At 50.5% G+C, this 26,856-nt stretch overlaps 8 protein-coding genes and 1 non-coding gene across 9 annotated transcripts; 6 read left to right on the top strand and 3 right to left on the bottom strand.

The window, feature by feature from the left end:
• Positions 1-145: 145 nt before the first annotated feature.
• On the top strand, positions 146-2,534 carry F4807DRAFT_470510 (HET-domain-containing protein; the record flags this gene model as incomplete). Its single annotated transcript, XM_048002826.1, has 2 exons — positions 146-1,263; positions 1,323-2,534. The coding sequence occupies exons 1-2, from the start codon at positions 457-459 to the stop codon at positions 2,532-2,534; spliced, it is 2,019 nt and encodes a 672-aa protein (XP_047850416.1). The 5' UTR covers positions 146-456.
• Positions 2,535-2,687: 153 nt separating this feature from the next.
• Positions 2,688-4,340, bottom strand: F4807DRAFT_464126 (feruloyl esterase; the record flags this gene model as incomplete). Its single annotated transcript, XM_048002078.1, has 3 exons — positions 2,688-3,521; positions 3,569-3,975; positions 4,040-4,340. The coding sequence occupies 3 exons, from the start codon at positions 4,338-4,340 to the stop codon at positions 2,688-2,690; spliced, it is 1,542 nt and encodes a 513-aa protein (XP_047850417.1).
• A 638-nt stretch (positions 4,341-4,978) lies between these two features.
• Positions 4,979-7,043, top strand: F4807DRAFT_245849 (MFS general substrate transporter). Its single transcript, XM_047994338.1, has 3 exons — positions 4,979-5,358; positions 5,413-6,346; positions 6,435-7,043. The coding sequence occupies exons 1-3, from the start codon at positions 5,314-5,316 to the stop codon at positions 6,902-6,904; spliced, it is 1,449 nt and encodes a 482-aa protein (XP_047850418.1). The 5' UTR covers positions 4,979-5,313; the 3' UTR covers positions 6,905-7,043.
• Positions 7,044-7,664: 621 nt separating this feature from the next.
• F4807DRAFT_t130 lies at positions 7,665-7,766 on the top strand. Its single transcript has one exon. It is a non-coding gene; the product is annotated as a tRNA-Leu (tRNA).
• Positions 7,767-8,327: 561 nt separating this feature from the next.
• F4807DRAFT_245912 (aminopeptidase I zinc metalloprotease-domain-containing protein) lies at positions 8,328-10,923 on the top strand. Its single transcript, XM_047994341.1, has 2 exons — positions 8,328-9,281; positions 9,332-10,923. The coding sequence occupies exons 1-2, from the start codon at positions 8,525-8,527 to the stop codon at positions 10,282-10,284; spliced, it is 1,710 nt and encodes a 569-aa protein (XP_047850419.1). The 5' UTR covers positions 8,328-8,524; the 3' UTR covers positions 10,285-10,923.
• Position 10,924: 1 nt separating this feature from the next.
• On the top strand, positions 10,925-13,719 carry F4807DRAFT_245894 (PAF acetylhydrolase). The gene is made up of 2 exons (XM_047994339.1): positions 10,925-11,664; positions 11,740-13,719. The coding sequence occupies exons 1-2, from the start codon at positions 11,339-11,341 to the stop codon at positions 13,331-13,333; spliced, it is 1,920 nt and encodes a 639-aa protein (XP_047850420.1). The 5' UTR covers positions 10,925-11,338; the 3' UTR covers positions 13,334-13,719.
• Positions 13,720-13,727: 8 nt separating this feature from the next.
• F4807DRAFT_440901 (uncharacterized protein) lies at positions 13,728-16,474 on the bottom strand. Its single transcript, XM_047999334.1, has 4 exons — positions 16,181-16,474; positions 14,831-16,114; positions 14,703-14,779; positions 13,728-14,641 (listed from the first exon to the last, which is right to left on the bottom strand). The coding sequence occupies exons 1-4, from the start codon at positions 16,403-16,405 to the stop codon at positions 13,792-13,794; spliced, it is 2,436 nt and encodes an 811-aa protein (XP_047850421.1). The 5' UTR covers positions 16,406-16,474; the 3' UTR covers positions 13,728-13,791.
• A 1,270-nt stretch (positions 16,475-17,744) lies between these two features.
• Positions 17,745-20,616, top strand: F4807DRAFT_245899 (ent-kaurene oxidase). The gene is made up of 5 exons (XM_047994340.1): positions 17,745-18,628; positions 18,685-18,810; positions 18,882-19,041; positions 19,098-19,700; positions 19,761-20,616. The coding sequence occupies exons 1-5, from the start codon at positions 18,383-18,385 to the stop codon at positions 20,330-20,332; spliced, it is 1,707 nt and encodes a 568-aa protein (XP_047850422.1). The 5' UTR covers positions 17,745-18,382; the 3' UTR covers positions 20,333-20,616.
• Positions 20,617-21,845: 1,229 nt separating this feature from the next.
• Positions 21,846-26,255, bottom strand: F4807DRAFT_453696 (uncharacterized protein; the record flags this gene model as incomplete). The annotated part of the gene is made up of 1 exon (XM_048000495.1): positions 21,846-26,255. The coding sequence occupies one exon, from the start codon at positions 26,253-26,255 to the stop codon at positions 21,846-21,848; it is 4,410 nt and encodes a 1,469-aa protein (XP_047850423.1).
• Between the last annotated feature and the right edge of the window lie 601 nt (positions 26,256-26,856).

Raw genomic sequence — 26,856 nt, forward strand, 5'->3', positions numbered from 1 at the left:
TTTCAAACTAGTACTAGTATTTTGACCATGAATACTAGTACTAGTCTAGTAAGACCCACAATACTCGACTAGTCGAGTATTTTTAATACCCTGCTGTGTAGGATCTGTGCCGCTTGAAATCTACATGATCGCGCCCTTTTGATCACGTGAGCGAGCCCTTCCAAAGCATCTTCCGGAGCACGACACATGTTGTACGACAGTATGAAGTTTTTGGAAACGACTTCTATGCCGTCGGTCTTTAATTCTAGAGGAACCCACCGAATCATACCAGAGGAGAGAAAGTGTCAATGGCATTGCATCCCAGGGGATGAACTGGCAAGGTCTATCCTGGTCTATCATAAGTTCACGTGCTAGACAGTCAGTCCTGCGGTCAAAAAATTGGATGACATTACAGTGTCCTCTTGCACGCCGCAATACGCCTACGTCGATGATCTATTAGGTCGATGGATGCCCTAAATGGGTCGATGGCACCCCTGTATGAACTTGATTGGTGGCTGTGCCGCTGTGGGCATACGCCCCAAGAACTCGTACCTTAAGGAGGGACCCAATAACCTTAAGATCACGATATTTCGCAATGTCTTCACATCTCGCCTCATCGTGTTTCAATTTCGCAGTATGCGCCTTCTCAATGCCCATACCCGCCTTTTAGAGGAGTTTTTCGATGTAGATATCACCCCAAAATACGCGATATTATCCCATACATGGGGTAAAGAGGAGGTGACGTTTCAAGATCTACAGAGCGAAGACTACGAGTCTAAAACTGGGTATCGCAAGATTGAAGGCTGCTGTGTTCGAGCCGTTCAAGATGGATATGATTACGTTTGGATCGACACTTGCTGCATCGATAAGAAGGACTCTTCGGAGCTCTCAGAAGCCATCAATTCAATGTATCAATGGTATTCGGCTTCTGCAGTTTGCTATGTCTATCTAGCAGACGTAGAGGCTGACGAAGGGAAGCAAATCGATGGCACCCTTCTGAGCAACAGCCGCTGGGTTGCTCGAGGCTGGACGCTCCAGGAGTTGCTAGCTCCGGCGAACCTTCTTTTCTTCGATCATCATTGGCATGAGCTCGGCTTCACAAGCAAAAACGCGAGCTCTAATCATGTGTCGGATATCACCTCCATGTTATCAGCTGCGACGAGAATAAATGAGAGTATCCTCCGTGATAGACGATTAATACATCGAGCTACCGCAGCGGAAAGATTCTCATGGGCAGCCCATCGCCAAACCACGAAAAAAGAAGACATGGCATATTGTCTATTGGTACGTATAGTGGTATCGCCGTTGACTAGGTAGGCAGTTTTTTACTAATACTCGGTAAGGGGATACTTGGTGTCAATATGCCACTTCTGTACGGAGAGGGCGAGAGCGCGTTCATTCGGCTCCAACGGGAATATATTCGACAGTATAATGATCCCACGTTGTTACTATGGGGGTTCGGACTTCCGTGCCAAGATTTATTCTGGCGTTCTACAAGCGACTGGGCGTTAGCACCTTTCGTTTCGTTATTTTCAGGCTTCAGCTCCCCTCCAAAAATGGAAAGGAATAATGTACTCTCCACATTTTCATGCACTAACAACGGCGTGGAAGTTGAGCTTCTCCTTCTAGGAGTTGACAAGAACATAAAACTTGCTTGCTTCGGAACAAGTGCAGAATTCCCTCTTCATCGTCGAAAATCTTCGGATCTGACGTTGGCTTCTCTTCTCTCGCCGCTGCGGCGACTAAAAAACGAGAGAACGGGCTCTACAGACCAAACTGTCATAGCGCTTCCATTACTATACCGTCCAAACGAATCCAGGGGCGATTTTAATATATACGAACGTGCTTTATTATGGCCTCCTTTTCTTATACCTGAAAGTTTATGCTGGAATGCTGAATGGACGAGGGTGTACATTCAAGGTGTAAACATCCAATCCGTCTTGCTAAAACCGTCGCATAAGATCTATCGTGAGTATCTTGTGGACATTGAAATGTTGACCAAGGAGGGATTCAGCCTAGATGCTGTCTACCCCCCGGCAAATGCCATCTCCCTGACTACTCGGATCACACTTCAAGTCCAGACCGAAGGATTCCAACGATTTTTTCTTATCTTTAAGGGGCCTAACGATTTGCCTCTTGGGTTATTTCTTGAATACGAGTTTGAAAAGACGAAACTACTTCAATTGCGTGTATCACTTGGGGAAATGACCATGATGGACGTCTTACACTATTTGATACCACGTGGTGAGGCGCTGTCAGGGCGTGCACGAAGGAAAGCTTTGGCGAAATTAGGAAGATCTCTCCAAGGAGTGCTAGATCCCGGGATGACAAGTTTTAAAATACCGGGAGAGCGGCTGGGAAGGCCTACGACAAACTACGCGATCGTGACCGCACTCGTACGCCGTCTTGGCAATTCTCATTTTCGCTCTGTCAAGTTACAATGGGAAGAGCATCATACAGATCGTCACGGTAGAAGAAGCGATTCTTCAACCGAATACGACCTCTCCTCTCATGGTGAGATCGAACCAGGGCGTCCTTCGTTTGTAAAAAGTTGAGCGGATGGATAGGTACGGGAATATCAAAATATACAGTGGCCTCGGAAATATTACTGGAATGGGATCGTTTCATTTATACCTACTCTTCCGGCTCTCAATATGCCGTGTACATGAGATGGACGCGAATAGTTAAATATTTCCAAAATCTTCCACTCATTCTCCGCACTCAAACGAATACCAATTATTCGGATCGCCACCCTTGAACTTAGCTGTTTGAGGCCAGGGGCAAAACTTGCTCGTCTTGTTCAGCAAGCTCTTGTCCGAAGGATCAGTGCCCAGCATCTCCGTTGCCGGCCGTCCCGTCTCAACCCACTGTACGAGAGCATCGAGCGCATGCCACGTCGCCGGAACTTGGGGATAGCCCGCAGCTGCGCCGCAATGGCCACCGCCAGGTATCATAAACAGCCGAAACCAATCGCCCACATCGCCGCCGAAGAAGTCCTCGATCTGACGAAGATGTTGAATTGGCCACATCGCGGCGTTGAACGGGTCGGTCCAGCTTTGGAACACGAGCATCTTGGCACCAGTTGCCTTCAACGCTGATAGGTCCGGGCTAATCTCGTCGATGAACGTACCCACCTTCTCGTTGAGCGCATCTATGTCGGTGCCCCAGTTGAATGCCGAAGGGTCAAATGTCAGGTTAAAGACCATGTTCTGCAAGATCGGAATCGAGAAGGCATTCGCTAGAGCACCTTCCTGCATCGCCCACTCTGTCTCGCTTCCTACCGAGAATCCCGGATACAGAGAGGTGTTTGAGCGAAGATCAGCAGGGCCGGTATAAATTTTCTGCGCCGTCGCCACTTGAGCCGGCGTAAGACATGTGGATGAATTCGTCACCGGTGCCTTACACTCCAGTGATGAAACGTCAAAAGAACATAATAAGGGGTTTTCTACCACCCCGTCCTTAACCCCGTCGATGGTGTCGCACTTTGCTAAGACCGCCTGGGTTATGAGATCAAGCGCAGTCTGCGGCAAGGTATTCGAGCCCTTTGATTATTAGTTACGGGGTTTTAGAAGAGGCTTCTTGAACTTACCTGAGTCGCCTGAGCGTTCCATAGGAATGATAGTGCCAAATGAGAATACCAGTTTCCAGGACAGCCCGCTGCGATGCCATCAAACAGATGTGGATGAAACTGGGCTAAGGCAAAGCCTTGAGCACCGCCTGTAGAGCACCCTTCATAATAACTGCGTCTTGGAGGAATGCGGTAGAATTTCGCCGTTATTTTCCTGGCGACTGGCGTGAAGTACGCGATGGAGTTGTGTATCCATGCTTTGACCTGCTCTTGGTCATGCATGTACGGCAGATATACCCCAGGAGCACCATTGCCGGCGTTGTTGAGCGAAGCCAGATGACCTGCATTGCTGCCTGCTACTGCGTACCCCTTATTCACGTTGAGGATCACGTTTCCTTCGTCAATGGTGCCTGCCATCCCACCATTTCCTATGAATTGTTCTTAACCTCGCTTGTTCCGGTGGAGGAATTGGGGATAGAAACAGAATCATACCTATAACTAGAAATCGCCCATTGTACTTGTCGGCTGCGGGGAGCCAGAGCTCGAAGATGATCGAGTTGTTCTTGGGATATGGGACTTTGCCAAACAAGCGGCATAATGGAAATATGTTAAGTGTGCCGCTGATATTAACAGCTTTGACGGGGATATGAGAAGAGTTCAAGATCGACCCTCCTATATCGCTTGTTGAGAGTGAAGTTGCGAACTCCGAGCACTCATCCGCTTGCCATGGTGTGTTATTATTTAAAGCATGAACCGCGAAGGCAAGCAAAGAAATAACCAAAATGACCTTCATCTTTGAAAGGCGAGAGTTTTTGGTCGTTGGACCAATAGACAGGCCCAAGAATCAGGTAGAAGATCAACACGCCAGAATTATTACTTCCGTACGCAGTTTCGAGAGCAATGCAAGCTTTGGCAATAAGCACCTACCCGAAGTCTGTAAAAGTCAATCATAAGGAAGTGACATCACTCATTTCAAACAAAGAGCTACCCAATCGGCACCCCAAATGTGAAAATCTACATATACCGATTTGGAGAACACCGGTAAAGAGTATTCCGAACCACGGTGAACCGGGACACGGGGATCAGCCGATGTAACGCAAGCGACAACAAGCAGCGACAACATCATCTTAACAGTATACCGTAATTACGTCGTTAGCAGGAAATAAACATTACGTGCAACTACAATTCCGTAGTAAAATGACTTCGCAATATCGAAGCTTGAACCGTCAGTCACAAGGTGGGACCCAGGTCCCTGGCCTATTTCCTACCGGGACCAAGACTCCGAAGACATAGCAGTTGGACTCCAAAGCCTACATATCCGCATTCCGAAGGTTTCTAATCCTATGTAGACCAACCGACCAAGCTTCACCCCTCTCTAGTTCGGCTAACAAGGATGGGAAGTCCTAATGAATTCATGGTATTTCATAGAGAACCAACGTGAATGACCTCTCCCTATCCGGTTTAAGTTCCCAACTCCACGATCAACACCCCGGAAGTGGATTCGCCTCATTTGTGTTAGCTTCATCTCCACAATCCCCGCGTCAGGCGGCCTGAATTTTCCCCCAACCAACCCCCCTCAAGGATTTAGGAGTATTGTTACCATGCTAGCGTGTTCCTGCAGGGTTCACCGAGTTTTTCGGCTTCCTTCCCAAGTCTTCGGACTCAGCCCGTCGCCAAGTTTGCTCTTTATCTTCTTCCCGCTCCAAGTCTCCTCTTGGCAAAGGCTTGAGTTGAGTCTCTAAGTGCCAAGATTCAGCCTCGAAGATATGGCGGACCAGAAATCGGTGCTCGATGCCGAGAGCGGGAAGGAGGTATGGCTTCCCAATACCTGCTAAAATGTGAAAGTTTGACTAAACAGTCCTTAGGATCTCGGTGCGAATGTTGCCCAATATGAGAATGCACCCATCACAGAAGCAGAGAAGGCACTTCGATGGAAGCAAGACAAGCGCATCGTGCCCTTGTCCGCGGGCATCTACTTCCTCTGCTATCTGGACCGGTCCAACATAGGGAACGCCAAAATCATGAACGCATCTACCGGCGACGACCTCATGACGCAGACCGGCATGACTAACTTCCAGTACACGATCTCCCTGATGATCTTCCTCGTAGCATACGGCTTGTTCGAGGTCCCGTCAAACATCCTGCTCAAGAAGCTGCGGCCCTCCCGCTGGATCGCGTTCCTCATGTTCTCGTGGGGAGCGCTGACGATGGGACTAGGCGGCGTCCACAGCTACGCCAGCGTGACCGTCGTGCGGTTCTTGCTTGGCGTGTTCGAAGCCGGTCTCTTCCCCGGGCTGGTGTACTATCTGACCTTCTGGTACAAGACCGAGGAGCGTAGTATCCGCGTGGCTTTCATCCTGGCCTCGGCGACTCTCGCAGGCGCATTCGGAGGCGCCATAGCCTACGGTATCGGCCACATGAACCGAGCCGGAGGGCTCTCGGCCTGGCGTTGGCTCTTCATCCTCGAAGGCATACCATCCTGCCTCTCCGCGCTTTTGGTCTGGTTCCTGCTTCCAGACTACCCCGAAGACGCGAAGTGGTTGACTACCAAGGAGCGAGATTTGGCGGTGCAACGACTACACGTCGAGGGAAGCAAGGGGCAAGATAAGGCGATGTCATGGGAAGACGCCAAGGCCACGCTCGTAGATTGGAGGCTCTGGGGCCACTACATCGTGTACTTTGGCATCTCGACGCCCTTCAGCTCGCTTTCCTTATTCACGCCTTCCATCACGGCTGGCCTGGGCTACACGGACCTTCGCGCGCAGCTCATGACTGTTCCTCCATACGCCGTCGCCTACGGTACGTACCTACCTATCTAGTCACCATTACCCCATCTTATGCCCCCCTTTCATTATCGAGATATAGCTAACACTATCCCCCTACCCAGTAATCCAAATCCTAGCCTCCTGGTCAGCAGACCACTTCAACGCGCGGGGTCTGCACTCCGCGGCACTAGCCACAATCGGCGCGATCGGGTTCCTCGCCTCGGCCGCGCTGCCGCCGGACGCGTACGCGTCGCGGTACGGGTGCCTGATCGTAGCGGCGTCGGGCGCCTTCGCCTGCATCCCGCCGCTGCTGGGGTGGCTGTCGTCCAACATCTTCAGCACGGCGTCGGTGGGGCTCGCGATCGCGCTCAACATCGGGCTCGGCGGCGCCCCCGGCCAGATCGTCGGCGTCTGGATCTATAAGGCGGATGAGGCGGGGAGGGGGTACCCGACGGGCCATTGGACGAATGCGGCGTTGCTTTTTATGGTGGCGGTTGGGTGTGTGGGGTTGAGGGTTTATTATGGGTGGAGGAATAGGGGGATCTTGGGCGCTGGGGGTGGGAGTGGGGAGGTGAGGGTGTTTAAGTATTGATCTAGTGTAGGTATGAATAGGCAGGTACGAAAGTTACGAGCCGTTTCAGGGGTGAGGTAGTTGGTGTAGATACCCAGGCTGAGATGATGCGGACGTTAATAAGAGTCTTGAGTAAATCATTAGCTCTTATGAATTGAATTTACAGTCTAGGAGTGATGCTAGCTGACGCTTTTCTTTACTTCTTGCCCAAGGATAAGGCTAGGTATGGTCCTAGGTTACAATCAGAGCAATGACAGGTATATCGAGTACTAGCTGCTTCATGAACAGTTGGTGGGGTCTATACGCGTAAGAGGCATCCTTGAGAGAGGCTATACTCGAGAAAAGAAGTTACATATACGCTCATGTGATAGGCATTTAGTAAGACGAACAGAAAACGGAGTAGTTCCAAACTATCGAGGCTTGCTATCACAAGTTTTGTTACTTTTACCGAAAACCTTACTTCAGACGGTGTCAACAAAGATTTAGACATCGTCAGTCGTTAGAGGTAATGCGGCATATCACCATTCTATGGCATATTAGATGACTCTGGGTCAAAGAGGGACGCCGTTTAAATTTGAACTTCGGGGTAGGAGAGAGATAGAGGAGCTAACGCGGAAGCTGAAGCCCGGAAGTCCGTCGACGTACCTACCAAGTAAATTTTGCCAGCCCCGCATTGCCTAAATGGGAAACTAGATGTTCATTGGTGCATCTATCCGTCTCCCATCACTCTTGACACGTCCTATATCTAATCTTTTACAAGTTATTCTTCCAACAATTCATTGGTGAGATGGCCGAGTTGGTCCATGGCGCGAGGTTAAGGTCTCAATCTTAACGCGATTTCCTCGTGGGGAAACCCTCGTGGGTTCGAATCCCACTCTCATCAACATTCACTTTTTGCATTTCGTCAGACTTGTTAAATTTGTACTGATTTTTTCGAGTGTGCTCTGTCCCTTCTCACAAATTTCTCTTAAATTTTTTTTTTACGCTAGCCATGCTGTCTTACCATTTTTCGTTTGTCGTTCCATCCTATATTATCGATCCCATACACTTCGTAATTTTCAATGACGGCGCAAGTACAAATGCAAGCTTTATATCGTCTATGCCAGCAATGGGAACGCTTGCATAGACAGTCATGTTGCATTATATGAATCTCTTGTCTGATTTTATTTATAACCCCAACCAGGTATCTTACGTATCCTTTATGAGGATTGTTAAGAATCATCACTGTTTGCGCAAGACTGAGCATTTTGTCTTAACATGCTTGTACAAGTGGGAGCCCTGCCGTTTGGATTTGAATGTACATGCACACTTGAAATGACCAGGTAGGTACTTCAGGTGGGTAGGTGAGACCCGCGGGTACCTGACGGAGAACCCCTGCAAGGAGAAGATAGAAGGTGGGTTCAATGTTACAAACGAGGTCATCTGGGAAAGGGCAGCTGATAAACTGTCTTATCGATTCCGGCTGAGCTCTGGAATTGTTGACCTCATTTCCCAACCTCTCTCCTGTTGATCTTCTAAGACACTCACTATTTAATAACTTTGGGTAGACGCTGTTCAAACGAACCTTGGAACTTCGCACTCTGTTCAAACACCTTAGGTAGCTAGTCTGTCTACGAATCGAAAGCCATATCATATTCAATCATGACTCGACACACGTCCGACTTCCTGCGCCAGCGCAGCTCTAACTTGTCTCTACGAAGCGTTGCTGCGGCGAATTCCTTAAGCACCTCCCGATTGTCGAGCTTTGCCAACCCTTCCGATTTTGAGAAGAAGCCAGCTATGACCGATGCTGAAAAAGCATTCATCGTAGGCGACTTGGCTCGCTGCAAATGTTTAACTCTTTGCGACTCCTGCTACCGAGACATACCAGACCACCGTACCGATTCAATTGGCCTCCTGCTCAGGGACGACAGAAGCTCCTGTTCCGTGTGCCAAGTCATGTTGACAAAGCCCGAAGCCTTCACCGACCCCTTCCTCAAGTTTATGCAGGAGAATCCTACCATATTTCATGCCGTTGGTTATTTCAAGGACAAGGCGACATCCCTTGGCTACAAGGAGCTTCCTGCACGGGAGGATTGGTCTGGCAAGCTCGAGGCTGGTGGCAAGTATTTCGTGACGCGAAATGGCACATCCGTTATTGGATTTACGGTCGGAAAAGCATACAAACCTGGTAACGGTGTAGCTATGGTGGCTGGTCATATTGATGCTTTGACCGCAAAGCTCAAGCCCGTCAGCAACAAACCAACCAAAGCTGGATATGTCCAGCTAGGTGTCGCACCCTATGCTGGTGCTCTAAACGAAACTTGGTGGGACCGAGATCTGAGCATCGGAGGTAGAGTTATTGTACGGGACGAGTCCGGCAAGACTTCAAGCAAGCTTGTTAAGCTTGACTGGCCCAGTATGTATGCAATTGATGATGCTATGTTTCCTCGTGCTAATTGGACACAGTTGCCAAAATACCCACGCTTGCGCCGCATTTCGGTGTTGGTATAATGGGTCAGAACAACAAGGAAACCGAGGCAGTGCCAATCATTGGACTTGATAATTCTGACATTTCATCTTCGACAGCCACGCCGGCCCAGCCCCTCGGTCCGTCTGGGTCGTTTGCTTCCACCCAGCCACCGAGACTCGTCAAGATCATTTCAAAAGAGCTTGGAATTGAAGACTACTCGCAAATTGTGAATTGGGAACTAGAGCTATTTGATCTTCAACCAGCAACAGTGGGCGGATTGGACAAAGAGTTCATCTTCGCTGGTAGGATCGATGATAAGCTATGCAGTTGGGCCGCATTCGAGGGGCTCTTAGCCTCAGAAGCGAATGACGATGACGGAATCATAAAGCTGGTCGCGCTTTTCGACGACGAAGAAATCGGTTCTCTACTACGCCAGGGTGCTAGGGGTAATTTCTTACCATCTGTTATCGAGAGGACGGTTGAGTCGCTATGCGGGGACAGCAAGGCGTTTGGCCCTGGTGTCCTGGGCCAGACGTACGCACAATCGTTCCTCGTATCGGCCGATGTCACCCACGCCGTGAACCCCAACTTCCTAGGCCGTTATCTAGAAGATCACACTCCTCGGCTTAACGTTGGAATTTCCATCGCTGCGGATAGCAACGGTCACATGACTACGGATTCGGTCTCGACCGCCATCATCAACAGAGTTTGTGAATTAAGCGACTGCACGCCACAAGTTTTCCAGATCCGAAACGACTCCCGCAGTGGTGGTACAGTCGGACCCATGTTAAGCAGCGCGATGGGTGTCAAAGCCATCGACGCCGGAATGGCCCAGCTCAGCATGCATTCTATCCGTGCGACGTGCGGATCATTGGACCCCGGCTTGGGTGTTAAATTCTTCAAGGGATTCTTGGACAAGTGGGAGAAGGTAGATGCTGAGTGGCAATGATCTTGTCATGTTGCGAACTTGAATTCATCATCTTCGAGGTGTACTAACATGTAATACGTATGTATGTTAATATCCGTCCGGTTGTCTCTAAGGAGCACGTTGATTGGGTCTATGGATGCGCAGAGTTGCGCCCGTTCAGAGCTAGACGAGTTTCCATGGATAGATACGATGATAATACACATTGATGTAATATTCCATGATGGTGTAAGCATCCATATCCACTATTAAGTATGGTGGCAATCTGCAGGAACTAGAAGCCATTCAGGGCACCATCATTATCTTTTCACATGTAAATGCAGAGTGATGCAACCAGGGGTCCCGCTGGGAGAGCTATAAAGTTTTCGATACCACGCTACTTCCCGGCGTCGATCTAAGTCGGGTCCGCCGGGTGTTCTAATTTTTCTCTCGGGAACTACTTCGCATTAGAGCACGCGACCATCGTGTGACCATATATGAATTCAAACGAAAATGATAATTGCATGCTGATTTATTGAATCTTAAATTGCCATACATATTAGTAGTAAGTTAATAATGACTTGGAAGTATTGGAGTGTCAGTGCCACAAGCGAGTCGATGACGTGTTATCCAACTAAGGAAAGCTGAAGAGACCAAGGAATTGTAGACTATCATTGGCTCATGGTAGTTTATTCTCAACCTTGAAAGTTGGGAAGGGGATTTCTCTCCTTCACCCGATTATCTCAATTTAGAAAAACTAAACTTTCTATACCCTTCGCACTTTCTTCGCCTTCGGCATTTTACATGCTTCGCATATTATTTTTAATAAAGACAAACCTTTATTCTGCATAACCTTGTAATACTTTATTAAGGCCCTTCCGTTCTTGTACACTTGCCGAGCAAGCTAGACGCGAAGCGACGAGGCTGTGTTCCGCGAACTTTTATTCAACCTTTAGCGCCGGCGAGCCTTTGAGTCTATCTTTTTTCGAGTCACTCATTCATACAGCAACAGGGAGCACGAATATTGAATCTGATACAAACCAACGCCGACTGCTACGACATACTCCTCTGTGTAACATTAAGCCACCGGTGACGATTCATGGCGCAACCAGCAAACCCCTCGAGCTCAGACAAGTGGAGTTCTCTCCTATCACGGCTGAATCCCATCCCCAGCTTTCCAGAGTATACCGGTCCGTACAAAGTCGGTACCGCCGATGTTGAGATTCCAGTTTCAGAGCTCGACTCCCCAGCTCCAGCGCCAGACAATGCGGTCGATATCGAGACGATCCAGTTCCGTATATTCTACCCGGCGCATCCGGAAGCCCAGGGCAAGCGCATTACATGGCTTCCGGCTCCGCAGCGCGATCATCTATCCGCCTACATACAGTTCTTAGGAGTTGGGCAATTAGTGGCACAAGCCGTCTCGTAAGTCGAAAGTCGTCCTTACCAGTGTACCAGATCTTCAAGTGGCAAAATATCTAATCGCAAATCTACGTATAGTTTCCTACCGAGACATCTCCACTACACCTACATACCAGTCGTTAAGAATGCGCCGGTACTCGAGCCCAACACGCCGAACAAGCGATGGCCGACGGTCATCTTCTCGCACGGCCTCGGCGGCAGCCGGAACGCGTACTCGCAGATCGTCGGGTCGCTCGCCTCGCACGGCGTCGTCGTCATCTGTCCCGAGCACCGCGACGGCAGCGCCGTCAAATCCTTCATCCGGATCCCGTCGCAGCAGGACCGGTACTTCGTGCGCAACACGCGGCGCGTCGTGCCCTACCGCCGCATCGCGCACGACCCCAACGACGAGACGCACGCCCTGCGCAACGACCAGCTGCGCATCCGCCTGTGGGAGATGGGCCTCGTGCACGAGGCCTTGTTGGGAATCGACGGCGGCGCCGCCCTGACGAACCTGAACAAGAGCACGCCCTCGCTTGCCCATTTCGCCGGCCAGCTGCACGTTCGGGACCCGGGGAGCATCATCTTCGCCGGCCACAGCTTCGGCTCCGCCACCGTCGTCCAGTTCCTCAAGTCCGTCTTCTACGCCGGCCGCCCCGAGCTCGAGGCCATGGCCGACCCGCTGTACGTGCCGGCCCGCGACTCCGCGATCCGCAGACAGGTCACGCCGCGCAACGTCACGATCCTCCTCGACATGTGGTGTTTCCCGCTGCTCGCCAAGACCACGAAGCCGCTCTGGGACCTGCCCTTACCCGTATACGCCTCCTCCGCGGGCTCCTCCTCGCCCACCTCTTCTTCTTCTTTTTCTTCTTCTTCCTCGCCACAACCCCCACCACCAGGCGGCAACGCGCTTCTCGCGATAGAATCCGAAGACTTCCACAACTGGACAGAGCACCTGCACGCGACAGCACGAGCGCTCTCGCCAGACCCATCAGCGTCGCGCGTTCTCGCCACAGCATTCTACGACTCTGACTCCGGCTCTGGGTCGGGCTGCGGGTCGGGGTCGGGCGTCAAGCTCGCCGAGCCGCACTTCTTCTTCGTCGAGCGGTCGGCCCACCTCAGCCAGTCCGACTTCGGCCTCCTCTTCCCCTGGCTCATGTCCCGCGTGTACGGGTCGCAGGAGCCCGAGCGCGCGCTCCGGCTCAACCGCCGCGCGCTGCTGCAGCTGCTCCGCGCCAACGGCGTGCCGGTCGCGCGCACGTGGGCTGCGGACTTGGTGGATGGTTTTGGGGAGGGGAAGATGGTCGGTGGTGTGGCGATGGGTGGGGATGTTGGGGAGGGAGGCGCGGGCGCGGGCGCGGGGGTTGGTGCGATGGATGGCGGGGTTGATGGCGGGGTTGATGTTGATGAGACGGAAGGGGATGGGAGGGATAGGGGCCCGGAGGATGGGGTTCGTGATGATAGAGCGATTTTCGATCGTAGCGGGCATGGTGTTGTTGATGCGTGGCGCTGGATTGATATCGTGGGGATGGGTGACGCGGAAGCGGTGGCGGCGGTGGAGAATGTCCACGGCAAAGACGATATTGAGCGCGCGGTAGAGGCGGGCGATGAGGCGGCGGAGGTTCGGGAGCCGGAGATGGCAGGCGCGATTGAACCTCATGCTACGGAGGGCGCGACGGCTGAGAGTCATTGAAGGTCTAAAGCTAGCACCGAGGGTGAATATTAGGACTAGCATGGTGTAAAATGGTTAGACAACTAGGGTCTGGCGTTAAATGGGATTTGGGAAGTTGTCGTTTTTGTTTTATTTTTTTTGGGATCGACATAGAGGGCAACGGAGTAAGGGAAGGTGTCACGAAAAAAGGAGTGGGTGCTAGGTTGGAAAACTTCTCGACGCTGTTCATCGTATGGCGTTTTAAGAGGGAATAGGTCAAGTTGGACTTGTATGGATTCATCGTGTATCTATAATAGCGTAACCGCGATGGTTTTGCAAAATTATGACTTGGTCGCTGGTTCATTTCACGGATTACTTGCTTTCGATATTTTATAGTTATATGAAATCTTCTGATCATAAGTTTGTAATGACATTTTTGCCCTCTAAAACGAGATTGATGTAATGAAATCAAGACCTAGATATCTCCTCTCATAATCACCTTAGTCGTCGGAATTCTCGTAACCTCGTCGTCTTTTCACCTCCAAGGCTTTGGAGGCATCGGCGCCGACGCTGACTTCGTGGGTTGTAGTTTCACCTGTGACCACTCGTCGCCGTTTCTTGTCTTCTGCATATACCCACTTGACGTCAAATCCGTGGTCCTCTAATATCCCTTCCCATATGGCTGTCCAGCGGGAGTAAATGAGCAAGTCCGAAATCGTGACATTATCGTGAATGTCGAAGATGCAGTCTGGGCGCTGAGCAATTCCCTTCGATATGACGTGTTCGAGGAAATTTAAGCTTCGGGTTACAGCAGGGTGAGCATAATAGCCTCGATAGGAGACCGACAACGCAGGCGATGCCTCCTCGGCTATGAGTGACTCTTCGCAGGCGTCCCAAAGCATCTCTTCTACACGGGCAGCAGCATATGCTACAGGTATGTCCGAAGTATTTGCTGGGCCAGAACTCCCGATTCTTAGGCGGGTTATTGCATCAAATTGGACCTCCGCATCATACGGCCTCATAAGATCCTCCTCGTTATCTTTATACCTAGAATTATGATACACGATGCACTCTAAAAAGGTACGTTGGCCGGGAATATTCAAGTCGAAGTCTACCAATCGACACATTGACATCCAGTCCTGCAAATGCAGATCGATGTCTTTTTTCGATATTCCTGGACCGAATATTGCCATAAGATACGCGATTAAGTTGACTAGGGAGCCTTCGTTTAACCAGAAGCCTTCCAGCTCGACTCCTAAACCCAGGAGGTAGTGAAATGCGTCTGTGCCTTGTCGATCACTCCATAATATAGAAGGGATTATTGCGCATTCTATGGCACTCATTCCGAGACTAGTAATGACCGAGTCAGTATGCGATTTAATGGTATCCTCGATTGTAGTAAGTTTGGTACCTATTGCGCGCATTAATATCGGCACCACTTTGCACCAGCGTCTTGCAGATTTCTAGTCGGTCATAACACACGGCAACCTAACTTTTCTCAGTGTTACCCATCACACTTATTGGATCATTTAGACTTACATGAAGTAGCGTAGCACCCGCAACGGTCCTATCTGAAGTTGAAATGATCTTCTGCGATAGCATGTCGCGGATGCGAGAGACATCGCCCCGTTCTATGGCACCGTGGACTTCATCCATGAGGTTGTCATCGATAACGCGATGCGAAGATAGCCTAAGACCGAATTCCGGGCTTCCTCTAGCATCAGTTTTGCTCTCGTATCTAATCGAACAGCCAGGAGAGAGCCAGCGTGGCGATGGGTTAAACTGCACTGTAAGCTCGTACACCTCTGTTGGGATTCCAAACGCGTCGAAGCGGATTCGGTCGAGAATGATCAGCGAGAATGTCCCTAGTCTATTTTCAACCCACCAACGCTTTCGATAAATCATCGTAAGACTGTCCTTATTGAATTGGCTATCAGTTTGTTTATTGGCGTTGACGATCTCGAAATTCCGAGATTCGAAATCATCTAGGTCTGTCTCAGATGTGACTTCCTCCACTATCGCCCCATGATCTCGTTGTGTTGTTTCGCCGCGATATTGCATTTTGTCAAGCGCAGGTAACGCTTGTTGGAGCATGTTGTCCAACTCAGATCGAGCCGTCGCTCGGAACTTTTCCTCGACTTTCACAAGAAACTTCTCCTTATACTCTTCCAAAAGAGGACACAACGCATGTCGAAGAGAGCTGTCAGGGTCGCTAGCTAGAGGAACCTGTTGGGTTATGCCGGCAAGGAAGGTCGAGTTTTCAACCTTTACTTGCGCCGAGGATTCAATTGCGCTTGACTGTTGATACTGAATATTTTGGACGCCGACATTCAGAGTTGCCATGGAAGTGTGGAGGCTATCTAGTTTGTCAAGGACCTTGGTCTGATCCACAAGGCCCTGTTGCGCTGCTCGAGTGTGAAGTTGGGCATTCTCGGACCGCGCCTCGGCAATGGAATTCAATAACTCGGAGTGTTGAATGCTAGATTTGTCGTTGATACCACGCTTCACACTCTCGATTACAGGGCCGAGATCATCGAGCTTATCTAAGACCGCCTGGATATCATCCTTACTCGGCTGCCTCCCCTGTTGATCTGCTTGTGTTTTCCTAGTCTGGAATGCATAGTAAAGAATCAATTCACTTCTGAAATACTCCAACCTGCTAGAAATCTCTCCGATCTCTCGTTTATTCCAGATGGCCCTGAAAGCCCCTCTGGCGCGTTGGAGTCGATTAGCATTCTGGCCAGGTTGGATACCACACGTCTCGAGTCGTTTTAGGAGGCTCTTCGCAAGTTCACAGCACTTGTCGGCTACTGGTTGGAGATCCTAACTCATCACCTGCAGTTAATATACGAGAACATAGAAATACTAAATAAGGATAACTTTACATGCCTTCTCTTCCGACGAAGCAGTGGTGGAAGTTTGGGAGATCGCCTTAGCTGAATCGCTAATCTTTTGAGAAAGGGTTTCTAGATGCGTCGCAATTACTCGATAGTCTCTATTTTCAGACGAGGCTGCGTTTTTTCGGAGTTCGTTCGAAATGCTGATCAATTTGGCGGAAAACTCGACGAACTGGAACACGTTCGACGCAAGGCCTACGGCAACGAGAGCCTCCATTATTACTCTGCCACATCTCAATGAGCATGATCTGTAGTGTACGATATATCAAAAGCAGGAATAGAAGAGGGTAGGTGAGTGCGAGTATTATTATCAAGAAGGCCGTAAGACATGTCTACCTAATTGTGCACTTCTATACACTGCCTCCACTTCTCGTTTATTTGGGGAGCCTGATAGAAAGCCTTCTAATGACATTGGATAAAGGTATACTGCCGTGATACACTCCAGAAGGATAGAGGTGCCAATCACGATTGCTATAATACGTCGCGAAGCCAGTTGTCACTGCATTAGATGCGACACTGGCCTTCATAGCCACCATGAACAGCCTTCACAATTCTCAGCCGTGATCTTTATCATTTGGAACCGGCAGTCCATTTAGCCTTATCATAAACAAGTTAGACGTTAGAAAGGCACTCATAAACATCAAATCAAGATACTATTACGAATTTTGACCCATCTGCTCAAGGGAATAACAGGATCGTTGATGATGTGGAGACACGAACAACATAGGTAAGGCTCGTGGAAGCTTGAAAGAAGGCAGGTCGAAGCTACGCGGCTGTAAAGGCGCATGAACTCATACGGCTGAAGTTGCCTTGCGAACAACAATATCTTAGGGCCGTGGTTAATTCCCGGTATCCTAAGCTCCTCGCCCATGTCAATTGCGTCGCTAAATCGACCCGAATCGCTCGTTAGGCTGTAGATCTACCAGTAGCTCAGACTGCACGGAGATGTGACCAGGGAGCAGAGATGTAGGATAGCCAAAACGAGCGAGTTTTACGCACGAAGATCACACTCGTTAATGCCGGGCAGATGAAAGCCTAGTCGGGGGATCGGCTCGCTGAGACAGTGCCAAGGACTGTAGAGCCTGCTTGAGGTCGACGTTTTGAGATTGATGCGCTGTACCTAACTCGTAAAAGAATTTCACTGATTTAGTAAACAATACTAAATCATGTACATAGTAAGTAGGGAAAGTAGAAAATGAAGTATGAATCCTCATCGCTCATTTGATATTTTTCTTATTTCGGAGGACTCGTCATGAGTACTCGACTTCCGACATGAAAAGACGTACGTGTGTCTCTCCGTACACTGTATGCCCTGCTAAAACCGGAAAGGTGAGGCGCTTCCAGCCGCAAAGCAGAGCCGACTAGGGTCCGGAGAGGCACGTCCCGGAGCCCTTAGCTTCAATCCAGTAGCCCTTCGTTTCAGGGTCCTGGTCGGAAACCGAAAGCAGCTACAAGGTCAACACCCCCTTCGGTCTCACAATTCGCGAACACACAACCTCTAAACCGACGGCCGCCGAATCTTAGGTAGATACCGGCGCCATGTAGCTGTTCCTGCCAAGATGACTAGGATGGATATTCGACGTGATGGGGTCGCCAGTGTTTCCCTCCTACATACCTTTCGCAAAGTATCCGTCTTGGATACGTCCTTGTATCATGAGAATCTCCTTCACGTAAAGCGTTTTAATTCCCGTAGTTTGTTGACCAAACAATTTCGTTCTTTTCTTCTTCTTTTTTCTCTTTCTTCCCTTCTATCTAGCCTATCGCGGCCTTGAATTCTTAATTAAATATTCCGTTCGATTCTAAGGGCTGGAAGTGATGGTTGCCGTCCAATAGCACCTAGGGAAGAATTGACATTTACATTCGACTCAGACGACATCCGCCAGCAGGACGGTTCCTAATAGGGCATTTCGGCCTTCAATTATATTTGGTGTATGAGTCGAATAGCCATACGGCTGATTTGAATAATTCGCGTGGATCGTGGTTCAAAGCGTCGCTGGCCACATCGTGGGCCGTTTGTCCAACTGAATTCACCTTGACAAAAATCACGGAATGGTCTATTGGAAGCGATAATACCCATGATAGACATCGTGTATTACGACGGCCGCGGGCAATTCATCCTAATTCCTTTCTCCTAACCTCTTCTTCGCTTCTCTTCCCCTCATCTCACCTTCTCGCCCACTTATTTATTCTTACGATGCCTTCGATAATAGAGAATGCGAGTCCTCTCACCAACTTCACAACAGTCGCAGATGTGCTGCCGAGTAACGTCTTAAGCGGTAGTCGCTTAAGTTACTACGTCGCTATTAGCGCGGTACTCCTCTGCGTATGGCTATTCCAACCAGCTAAACAGAAATGTGGTGTCTCAGCACCCTTCTACAAAGCTTCGCGGTTAAAATGGATGTTCAGCGCCGATACCCTGATAAAGGACAGCTACTCCAAGGTTTGCCTAGATCCCATGACTTTATACTGATCTATCTAGTACTAATACTTTCCTAGTTCCGCGATGCCGTATACCAGATCAAGACGACGGAGGGTGTGAGAACCATCATTCCGGCGTCGTTGGTCGGTGAGCTCAAGGGACTTCCGGAGGATACCTTGAGCGCAAGGACGGCTGTGAGAGAGGTTAGTTCAGGATGAGAGGCGGAATTTATAAAGAGTTTCATGAGAAGTATAGAGCTAAATGGTTTGAATAGGCTATGCTGAGCGAGTACACCAAGCTCTGTGCTGGACAACACTCCGATACACTTTCCTTGCTCCTCAAGTGTAAGATGACCGGGCAACTCGCGCGGATGACACCGCAGCTCAAGGAAGAACTCGAATACATTATCGGGACAGAGTTCCCCGAGTGTGAAGGTAGACCACATTAACGGCGCTGCTTCAAACAACTATTCAACTGATCGATATTACAGAGTGGACCCCTTTCAAGATCCAGCCCTTCATGATCCGAACGATATCACGCCTGAGCGGGCGCGTTTTCGTCGGGCCGGCGCTCAACCGGGTGGAGGAGTGGATGGACGTGAGCATCAACTTCGCGGTGACGGCCTTCATCGCCGTCATCAAGCTGCAGTTCTTCCCGCCGTGGATGCGGCCCGTGGCGCAGTACTTGGTGTCGGAGCTGCGTACGATCGACAGAGATCTCGAGAAGGCGCAAGCAATGCTGACGCCGATTATCGAGGAGCGCATACGTGATTCTGAGACGCCCGGTTACGAAGAGCCTGACGACTTCGTTCAATGGCTATTGGACGCCTTACCTGACGACCAGAAGAGGGATTTCTATATCCAAGGAAAGGTTCAGTTGCTCCTGAGCGCCGCTTCTATCCACACGACTAGTAACCTCACGACGGACTGTATCTACGACTTGGCTGTCCACCAAGATATGCAGGAGATACTACGGGAGGAAGCGCGTGAGGTCCTGGAGGACGAGGAGGCGTGGGGTAAGAAGGACAGCATGTCACGGTTGAAAAAGCTGGACAGTTTCATCAAGGAATCGCAACGACTGTCCGGCAACGTCAGTAAGTATACACTGGAGGGTCAACACATGCATTCACGTGGATACTAACATACCTACCCAGCATCCTTCATCCGCAAAGTAATGAAACCCATCGACCTCTCGGACGGCACACACCTCCCAGCCGGCACGAGCCTCCTCGCGCCCATGGCCGGCGTCGCCGTCGACCCGCGGTACTACCCGGACCCGGACGTCTTCGACGGCCTGCGCTTCTGGAAGCTTCGCCAACAACAGCAACAACAACAATCCTCCAACACCTCCGGCAGCAGCTCGCCCACCACCGCGACCACCCCCTGCTCATCCACAACCTCGCTAGTAACCTCCGACCTCCTCGCCAACGCGCCCTGCAGCAACAACCCCAACAACTCCAACAACCCCCCCGGGAGCGGGCGGTGGCAGTTCACCAGCATCAGCGACGCGGCGATGAATTTCGGGCTGGGCAAGCACGCGTGCCCGGGGCGCTTCTTCGCCGCGAGCGAGATCAAGATGGTGCTCGCGTATTTACTCCTAAACTACGACGTCCGGCTGCGCGACGGCGAAGGCCGGCCGCCTCCCAACATGTTCATGATGACGCGGAGCCCGAGCACGACTGCCGAGGTGTTGTTTCGGCGGCGGTCGGCGGCGGCTTCGTCGTGATCTTGAACTCGGACTCGGACTCGGACTTGGACTGCCCGGGTACCTAGTTGGAAGGGAGGATGAGGACGAGGAGGGGAGGAGATGCGGAGAGAAGACGGACGCGAAGCCTCGGGGCCAGGAGCTTCCGGGGCCGCTTGCCCGGCGTATTATAAGTATATCTAACTTAATGGCCGTTGTTTCTATACAAGGTGGGAAGACGGCATAGAAGATGTGAGTAGAGAGAGGGAAGGGGAGACAGAACCTGCATATACCCAACTATACGATCGCAGGTATTTCGAACCTAGCAGCCGCGGCTGCAGGCTACAGGCTACAGGGTTTTATGGTCATCATAAACGGCGTTCGGGGAAGGAGCCTATCGGTTTTACTCGGAATACACTGCTGTATATATACAGGATGTAAATAAGCATATCGTGTCACTTAGGCAAAGGAGACATCGTATGTCTCCTAGAATATATATTTATTGCTAGTATCAATATTGGGATTTGGGAAAGGCCCAAGACTCACTTATGTTGCAGCCTTCAATGCTTACGTCCATCGACTGTGCTCCTTATGATCTATAAGAAACGTTATGAGTTTGAACAATGCTTGTATTATCATGAGAAAAGAACGGGGTATCTCTAGACTCGCTGCGCTCGCTAATATGAGTAAATATTTACTGCCTCGTAACAATTTCCGAGACTCCTTGCGCTTCCTCACCATCATTATATATCATGACTCATCATACCCTTCCCTTCAAACCGTTTCACTCATCACAAAGCGTGTCGTCCTAGTTTCCCCTTCTTCATTCATAATTCGCTTCCAGAGCCATCCGCTCGCCCAAATTTTCGACTGCTTGCTGACCGAAACGACCGTCGGGGCTGCAATAGCCAGCCATTGCCGCGAAGAATATCAAAGATCCAGCCTCCTTCACTAGAAAAATGTCCTAAATAATCCAAACTTCCAAGTGCTCTTGTCCAAGAGCCCTAGAAGTACCCCAGGAGGCCGGTCCCGCGACGATGAGCAATAAAGTATTAAATAGTAAAAGTTTCCCGGACTTGGGTAGTCCTATCAAAAGACAGTGAAAAATAAGATAAAGTAAAATGCAAATATGTCGTTCATGTATATATTCAGAAGTGAAATGTGATGATTTGTCGTGGTCCCGATCGAGGGCGCGGCAATGAGGTTGATGAAGCCCGTACTGTTTTCCCGGATCTCTGTTTTATATGCATTGACTTCGAGTCCTTTGGTCCCTGCCCATCTGATAAATAAAAACGTGATTTTCATGCTAAATGGGCTCGCGCCCTCTTGAGATCTTATTGCAAATGCTTGCGATGCTTCTGTAAATTTTTCTGCGACATAATGATGAAAGAAGTGATGAGATGTCCAAGTCCAGGGATAGATTGATGTAAACGTTGGTCGGTTGGTCGTTAAGAGGGTTCATCAGTCACTAGATAGAAGGTCGACTTTGAGGATAACGTCGTTATAGATATGGATCCGAGATGCGTAGACCAGACCAATTTATGCAAGGGCCACATCATATACTTGCAACTCGCCCTCCTGCTTCGGGTTTTCTGGCATGGCACACCATAAGTTTGAGGCTCGTTCCCCACTCCTCACATTCGGCCAACAGTGATTTATCGTTCCATATGCTAGTAGGCATTCCAGTGGAAGTCTCGTAGCATCGGTTGTACCACCATCGTCCGACTTTGGAAACCATATTCGTGATATTTTCGTCGCCCATTTCGGTCTTGTCATTCATCATCTCTGCCAAACTCCTCTCGTCCTTCTTCTTCCCTTTGAAACCAGAAGAGTTAGTTATCGCACTCGCCACGGGCACGCCAACGCGGCATTTCTTAACGTCAGTAAACCCCTTTTTACCGAGGAGGCGGAGGATGAGGTCCGCTGTGCTGCTGAGGCTGTAGTCGGGATTACGTGCACTGACTCGCTCCTTCAGGCGGCGTACAGCACGTCGAGTTCGGGTACCCATATTGTTCAAATCCACGTCAAGGATAGACAACTCGATATATCCACCGGGCTTGAGGACACGGCGCGCCTCAGAAATAATATTCCGATAATGAGCTTCCGGAGCTGCGGAAGGGAACCGGAACACGACTGCCGTAAAGCTGTCCGGACCAAAAGGAAATTTGTCCATATACGAGGCGAATTGGATTTGGTGATGGTTAGGTGGCGAGAGGGGGAACGAGGGAGTTGATTGTTGCTCTGGTGTTAAGGGCGCACGTGGGGACAAGTTGAAGAAAGTTGCGGTAGGATATGTCTCCGCCGCATAAAAGGACCAGTCATCGTTCCCAAGTCCGTCAATGACAAGTATTGACTGGCGTTTCAGTGAGCTGTCGTCGTTGATGAGGTCTTCGCGGACCGGACTAAATAGCACGTGACCAAAGGAGAGCCACTTGCTGACCGTCATTGAGCCGACCCGAAGGTTTACCTGGGAAAGAGGCGAGTCTTCACTAATACGACTACTGCTAGAGCTTCTTTTAGTCTTGGAGCTTTTGGTAGAGGAAGAACTCTCTCGTTTGGAAGAAACAGAGGTCTTGGTTAGCTGAACGTTGCTGTTTTCGCGATCACCATATCCAGATACGAACTCGGAGACAGAGAAGGGCGTAGCTGGCGGATCAGAACCGAATCTGAAGGCAGCGTTTATTCTGGCTGTCATGTCGGCGCTATAATGGCTCGACGATGTAGCAGCCTTTCCAGTCTCGGTAGAATCACGGATGCCCTTGGCGTGATGGGTTATGATGGTAGGCGATTCGGGCACCCGACTCGACTTCTTCGCCAGCTTGGACTCATAAGTTTCCAGATGGAAAGGGGCGCCCCGGGAAGAGGTTGCCGACGGCGGTGTCTCGCCTAAAAAGTCGTTATACTCGTCCCAGATTTCATCTTCAGTAAGTGGGGCATTCGGCGCTGGGGGTAACGCTGTATGGGTAGATACATTCACTAATTCTGAGCTACCGGATCCAGAACTTGTCGTGTACTCAGAATCCTTCTGAGGCGGGAAGGAAAGAAATTCCTTTCCGAGCCCAAGCCCAAGGGGTACATCTCCACTAGGTGTTCCTTGTTGAGTAGGGGGATCAAAGCCACTCGTTGTTTCCGCTGGCTCTTCCTCAGTCTGCTCTGGATACCAGGGTCTAGGTGGACTTGGGCCTTTTGCAACAGAGTCTCGGTCAACATGACTTAGGTCAGGGGGTGGTATCTGCAAGCTGACTCGGTGGAAGGGCCGGGAGAAACTCTTGGGAGATGTTTGTTCTGGGCGGGTAGTGACAACTTTAGGTATCCTACCAACTTGGGGAAGCCTGCTTGGACGGACTTTAGGAGTAGCTGAAGATGAGGCGTTGGGAGTTGCGTTCCGCGACTTTGGTATCGAAGGTCTTGGCGATTCCTTGGCAAAAGTCGAGTTTTGTTTCGTTGGCTCCGAGGCAGTCTTCTCGGTTTGTAGCTGGTGACTGGACGGTATTTCCAGAATAGACTGGCTACTCTCGGACAAATTTCGACTATGTTCGCCTGTAGGCATAAAGGGAACCAGAACCTCTGCCTCCCTCAAAATGTCACAAACATCTTGGTCTTCGGTGTCGTCTTGCTCGGAAGAATCCATCATGGTGTAAAATGCAATCGATTTGCCCTTCGTAGGCTTTACTGCCGCTGACACACTCGCCTCAACTTTCTTACGGTCCTTTGAAGGCTGGCTCTGGGACCTACTGAATAGGTTCCATTTACGAGGTGATTTGGCACGTTTTGTTAGCTTCTTTGGTCCAGCCTTCGGCTCGGCCTTCGAACGGCTAAGATCTGGCCGGGATTCTAGCAGAGAGTCGTCGGTAAAGGTGCTGGTTTCCACGCTCCCCACTGATGGAGATGTCATTTGTGTGGTTATGATGGGTGCTGGTAACTTCAAAGGGGCACGACTAGGGGATCGAAGACGTTGAATTGACCTCCGAAACGCAATGGTTGATCCCATCGGACCCGCTTCCGAATCGCTACTCTCAGAAGGACGACGAGCCTGCGCGGATGGCCGAGGAAACGCTGAAGGCCATAAAGTTTGCCTCGTCTCTTCTCTCGAAGACACTGATGCAAACGAGTTGTTGCGGGAACCGATGTCTGGACGGCTTGAAATGGCGCTCTGGCTGCTTTCTGTTCTTGTCAATTCAAAGCTTGTATTGCGATTTTCCACAATTTCACCGCCGGCGATAATCACGGGATTCATTCGATCTAGTAAAAACTGGTCGGTTGACTGGGGGCTCGCGGTGCTGTCTAATGGAGAAACTGGGCCTGGCATCCCGCTGCGTCTTCTGACCGCACCGAGTCTGCCGTATCCTTCATGGCCTGTTCCAGCTGCTGGACCTTTTCGACTTGGTTTGTCTTTCTTTTCCGCTTGTGGTACTTCCGGAGCCGTCTTGGTTCGTCGTCCGAAGAGGGGAAACCGTGTTTTGAACGTGGTGGCCGGGCTAGGCGTTCTAGTGGCTTTGCCCCTTTCTATCTGGCTTGGTTGGGTGGTTTTCGGAACCCCCAATCGTGGCGCTGGTGTAGGCTCCCGAGACACAGGGCCTTTTGATGAAACCGAGCGGTCCTGAGCAGAGGGCGTTATTGACCGCGGTAACGAACTGGGTATTAGCTGGCCACTGTGTCGTTTGTCCGTAAGGCTTGTTGTAGAGAGATTGCTCTGAATTATGGGAATTGGGCCACCAAATTGAGAGTAGAGGTTGGGTGTTCCGTCTCTACTAGGCCTTGAGGGTGGTGCTGGGCGAATTCTAGACGTGGGCGCAGCTCTCTGGGCTCTTTCCTGAGCCGAATCAGATTTCTTGGTTGGAGATGGCGATCTTAACAAAGTCCGCGTAGGCATCCGAGGGACTTTCGACAACGACTCGGCCTCCACTCTGTCTTTCTTGAAATTCTGGGACGATTTTCTAGGAGGCGGGTTTGGTGTGGGAAGTGGTCCTCTGCGTACTTTCTTCTCCTTCCTGTCGTCCGGACGTACTGTAGAATTTGATGACGAAGATGTTAATACTTCCCGTACCGCTGCGAGGCCATGTGAGTCAGTGCCAAAAGCATCACCTTCATTTGGTATGCTGCCAGCTCTTCTCCTGGTTACAGGTGGTCTGGTCTCGGCCGGACTTGCTTGCCTTCCAGCTCTAGAAACAGGAAGGCGATGCGGTGCGATTAGCCCAGGGGACTGTGATGACATTGAGGTTGGGGTTGTGTCACGGCTATAGGGCCCCGGCCCCGGCGACTCGGAAAACCTGGTGGAAGGGCTAGCGCTGAAGGTGCTTAGCTGGCTATGACTGCTCCCACCGGAGAAGAGCGGTGTTGGCGGTGGCAGGTTTTCCGTTGCGAGCTTGAATGGCAGATCTAGGCTCGGTCCGTCTCTCGAAACGGGGATTTCAATATCTCGATAGCGGTCCAGTTCCGGATATACTACAGAAGGCTGCATAGCCATCCGAGGCAATTCGTATTTCTGCGCTGTTCGGATCTCAACGGGGCTAGCGGTAATGCTCCGATCCGAATAAGGAGCGCTAGAATCCACGGTCGTCTGTGACTTGGGAATCGAAGAGGATGAACCCGTTCTCCCGGAGCTTGAACGAGACTGGCTCTGTGTGCTTGGTGGCTCCTTAGATAGGCTTGATGGTTTCCGACGTAAGGCAACTCGGGAAGGCTGGCTTGAGTCGCTTTGTCCACGTGCAGCTGACGTGGAAGATTTCAGCACATGTGTAGACAATTGCCCCGGGTTCGTCGACCAAGACTGCGTTTCGTGGGTTAGAGGAGGTCTCGCCAAAGACTTCTGGCCGGGCAGCTTTCGGGCCGAAGCGTTCTGGGGTATTCGACTCTGCAACGTCCTAGGCTGCGGGATCGATGAAGGCATAAGACGGGTGCTATCGACCTCCTTCCGAGCCGTTTGACTTAATGCTGGCGAGAAGTCTTGTCTTGATGTCTCCATTGCCCCTCCCCTTCTCTTCGACCGTGATTCATCACCTGACCTTGTCCGAGACTCCGAGCGTGAACGGATGGACGCCATAACGACCCCTGATATCTTCAAAACAGAATTCGATATTCAACCATCCCAGGATCAAGCGTCCATATTATTTACTATTTTTTCTGTAGAAATTCGTAGGATGTCTTGTATGGGTGGTCAGCAGTAAGACCCAATAGTAGACAAGCCAATGGAGACAACCTCGTAGGAACCTAGGTATTGTTGCGATTGGCTTCCCAATATTACAACCCGTCAATTAGGTGCTGACTGACCACACCATTTCAATGAGACGACGAGACTGGCAGAACGGAAAAGGCGTTCATAGACCGGTTTGAATAAACAAGAAAAGCCGAGTGTTCCACAGCAGTCCAGCTAATATTATGAATCCTTGTCCAGGGATATCAGGCCACGAAACTAGACAGGCATTCAGAAGCGACCGGGATGAATGGCAAATCGTAACTTGCTAGCCGACGAGCGGGTGTATGAAATGAGAGAAATTATTACAATAATGAATATTAAGCGAGGAGCAGGTATACAGGTCTCCGGGAAGGGGTGGAAATCTAATATG

Source organism: Annulohypoxylon truncatum, assembly GCF_022578515.1.
Source record: "Annulohypoxylon truncatum strain CBS 140777 unplaced genomic scaffold F4807scaffold_38, whole genome shotgun sequence".
Classification (NCBI taxonomy): domain Eukaryota; kingdom Fungi; phylum Ascomycota; class Sordariomycetes; order Xylariales; family Hypoxylaceae; genus Annulohypoxylon; species Annulohypoxylon truncatum.

Coding starts and splice junctions, on each gene's coding strand:
- F4807DRAFT_245849 (XM_047994338.1), top strand. CDS start 5,314: ATGGCGGACCAGAAATCGGTGCTCGATGCCGAGAGCGGGAAGGAG. Junction 5,359..5,412: donor ATGCCGAGAGCGGGAAGGAG/GTATGGCTTCCC, acceptor AACAGTCCTTAG/GATCTCGGTGCGAATGTTGC. Junction 6,347..6,434: donor TCCATACGCCGTCGCCTACG/GTACGTACCTAC, acceptor CCCCCTACCCAG/TAATCCAAATCCTAGCCTCC.
- F4807DRAFT_245912 (XM_047994341.1), top strand. CDS start 8,525: ATGACTCGACACACGTCCGACTTCCTGCGCCAGCGCAGCTCTAACTTG. Junction 9,282..9,331: donor TGTTAAGCTTGACTGGCCCA/GTATGTATGCAA, acceptor AATTGGACACAG/TTGCCAAAATACCCACGCTT.
- F4807DRAFT_245894 (XM_047994339.1), top strand. CDS start 11,339: ATGGCGCAACCAGCAAACCCCTCGAGCTCAGACAAGTGGAGTTCTCTC. Junction 11,665..11,739: donor TTAGTGGCACAAGCCGTCTC/GTAAGTCGAAAG, acceptor ATCTACGTATAG/TTTCCTACCGAGACATCTCC.
- F4807DRAFT_440901 (XM_047999334.1), bottom strand. CDS start 16,405: ATGGAGGCTCTCGTTGCCGTAGGCCTTGCGTCGAACGTGTTCCAGTTC. Junction 16,115..16,180: donor CTGCTTCGTCGGAAGAGAAG/GCATGTAAAGTT, acceptor GTGATGAGTTAG/GATCTCCAACCAGTAGCCGA. Junction 14,642..14,702: donor GATATTAATGCGCGCAATAG/GTACCAAACTTA, acceptor GGTCATTACTAG/TCTCGGAATGAGTGCCATAG.
- F4807DRAFT_245899 (XM_047994340.1), top strand. CDS start 18,383: ATGCCTTCGATAATAGAGAATGCGAGTCCTCTCACCAACTTCACAACA. Junction 18,629..18,684: donor TAAAGGACAGCTACTCCAAG/GTTTGCCTAGAT, acceptor ATACTTTCCTAG/TTCCGCGATGCCGTATACCA. Junction 19,701..19,760: donor ACGACTGTCCGGCAACGTCA/GTAAGTATACAC, acceptor ATACCTACCCAG/CATCCTTCATCCGCAAAGTA.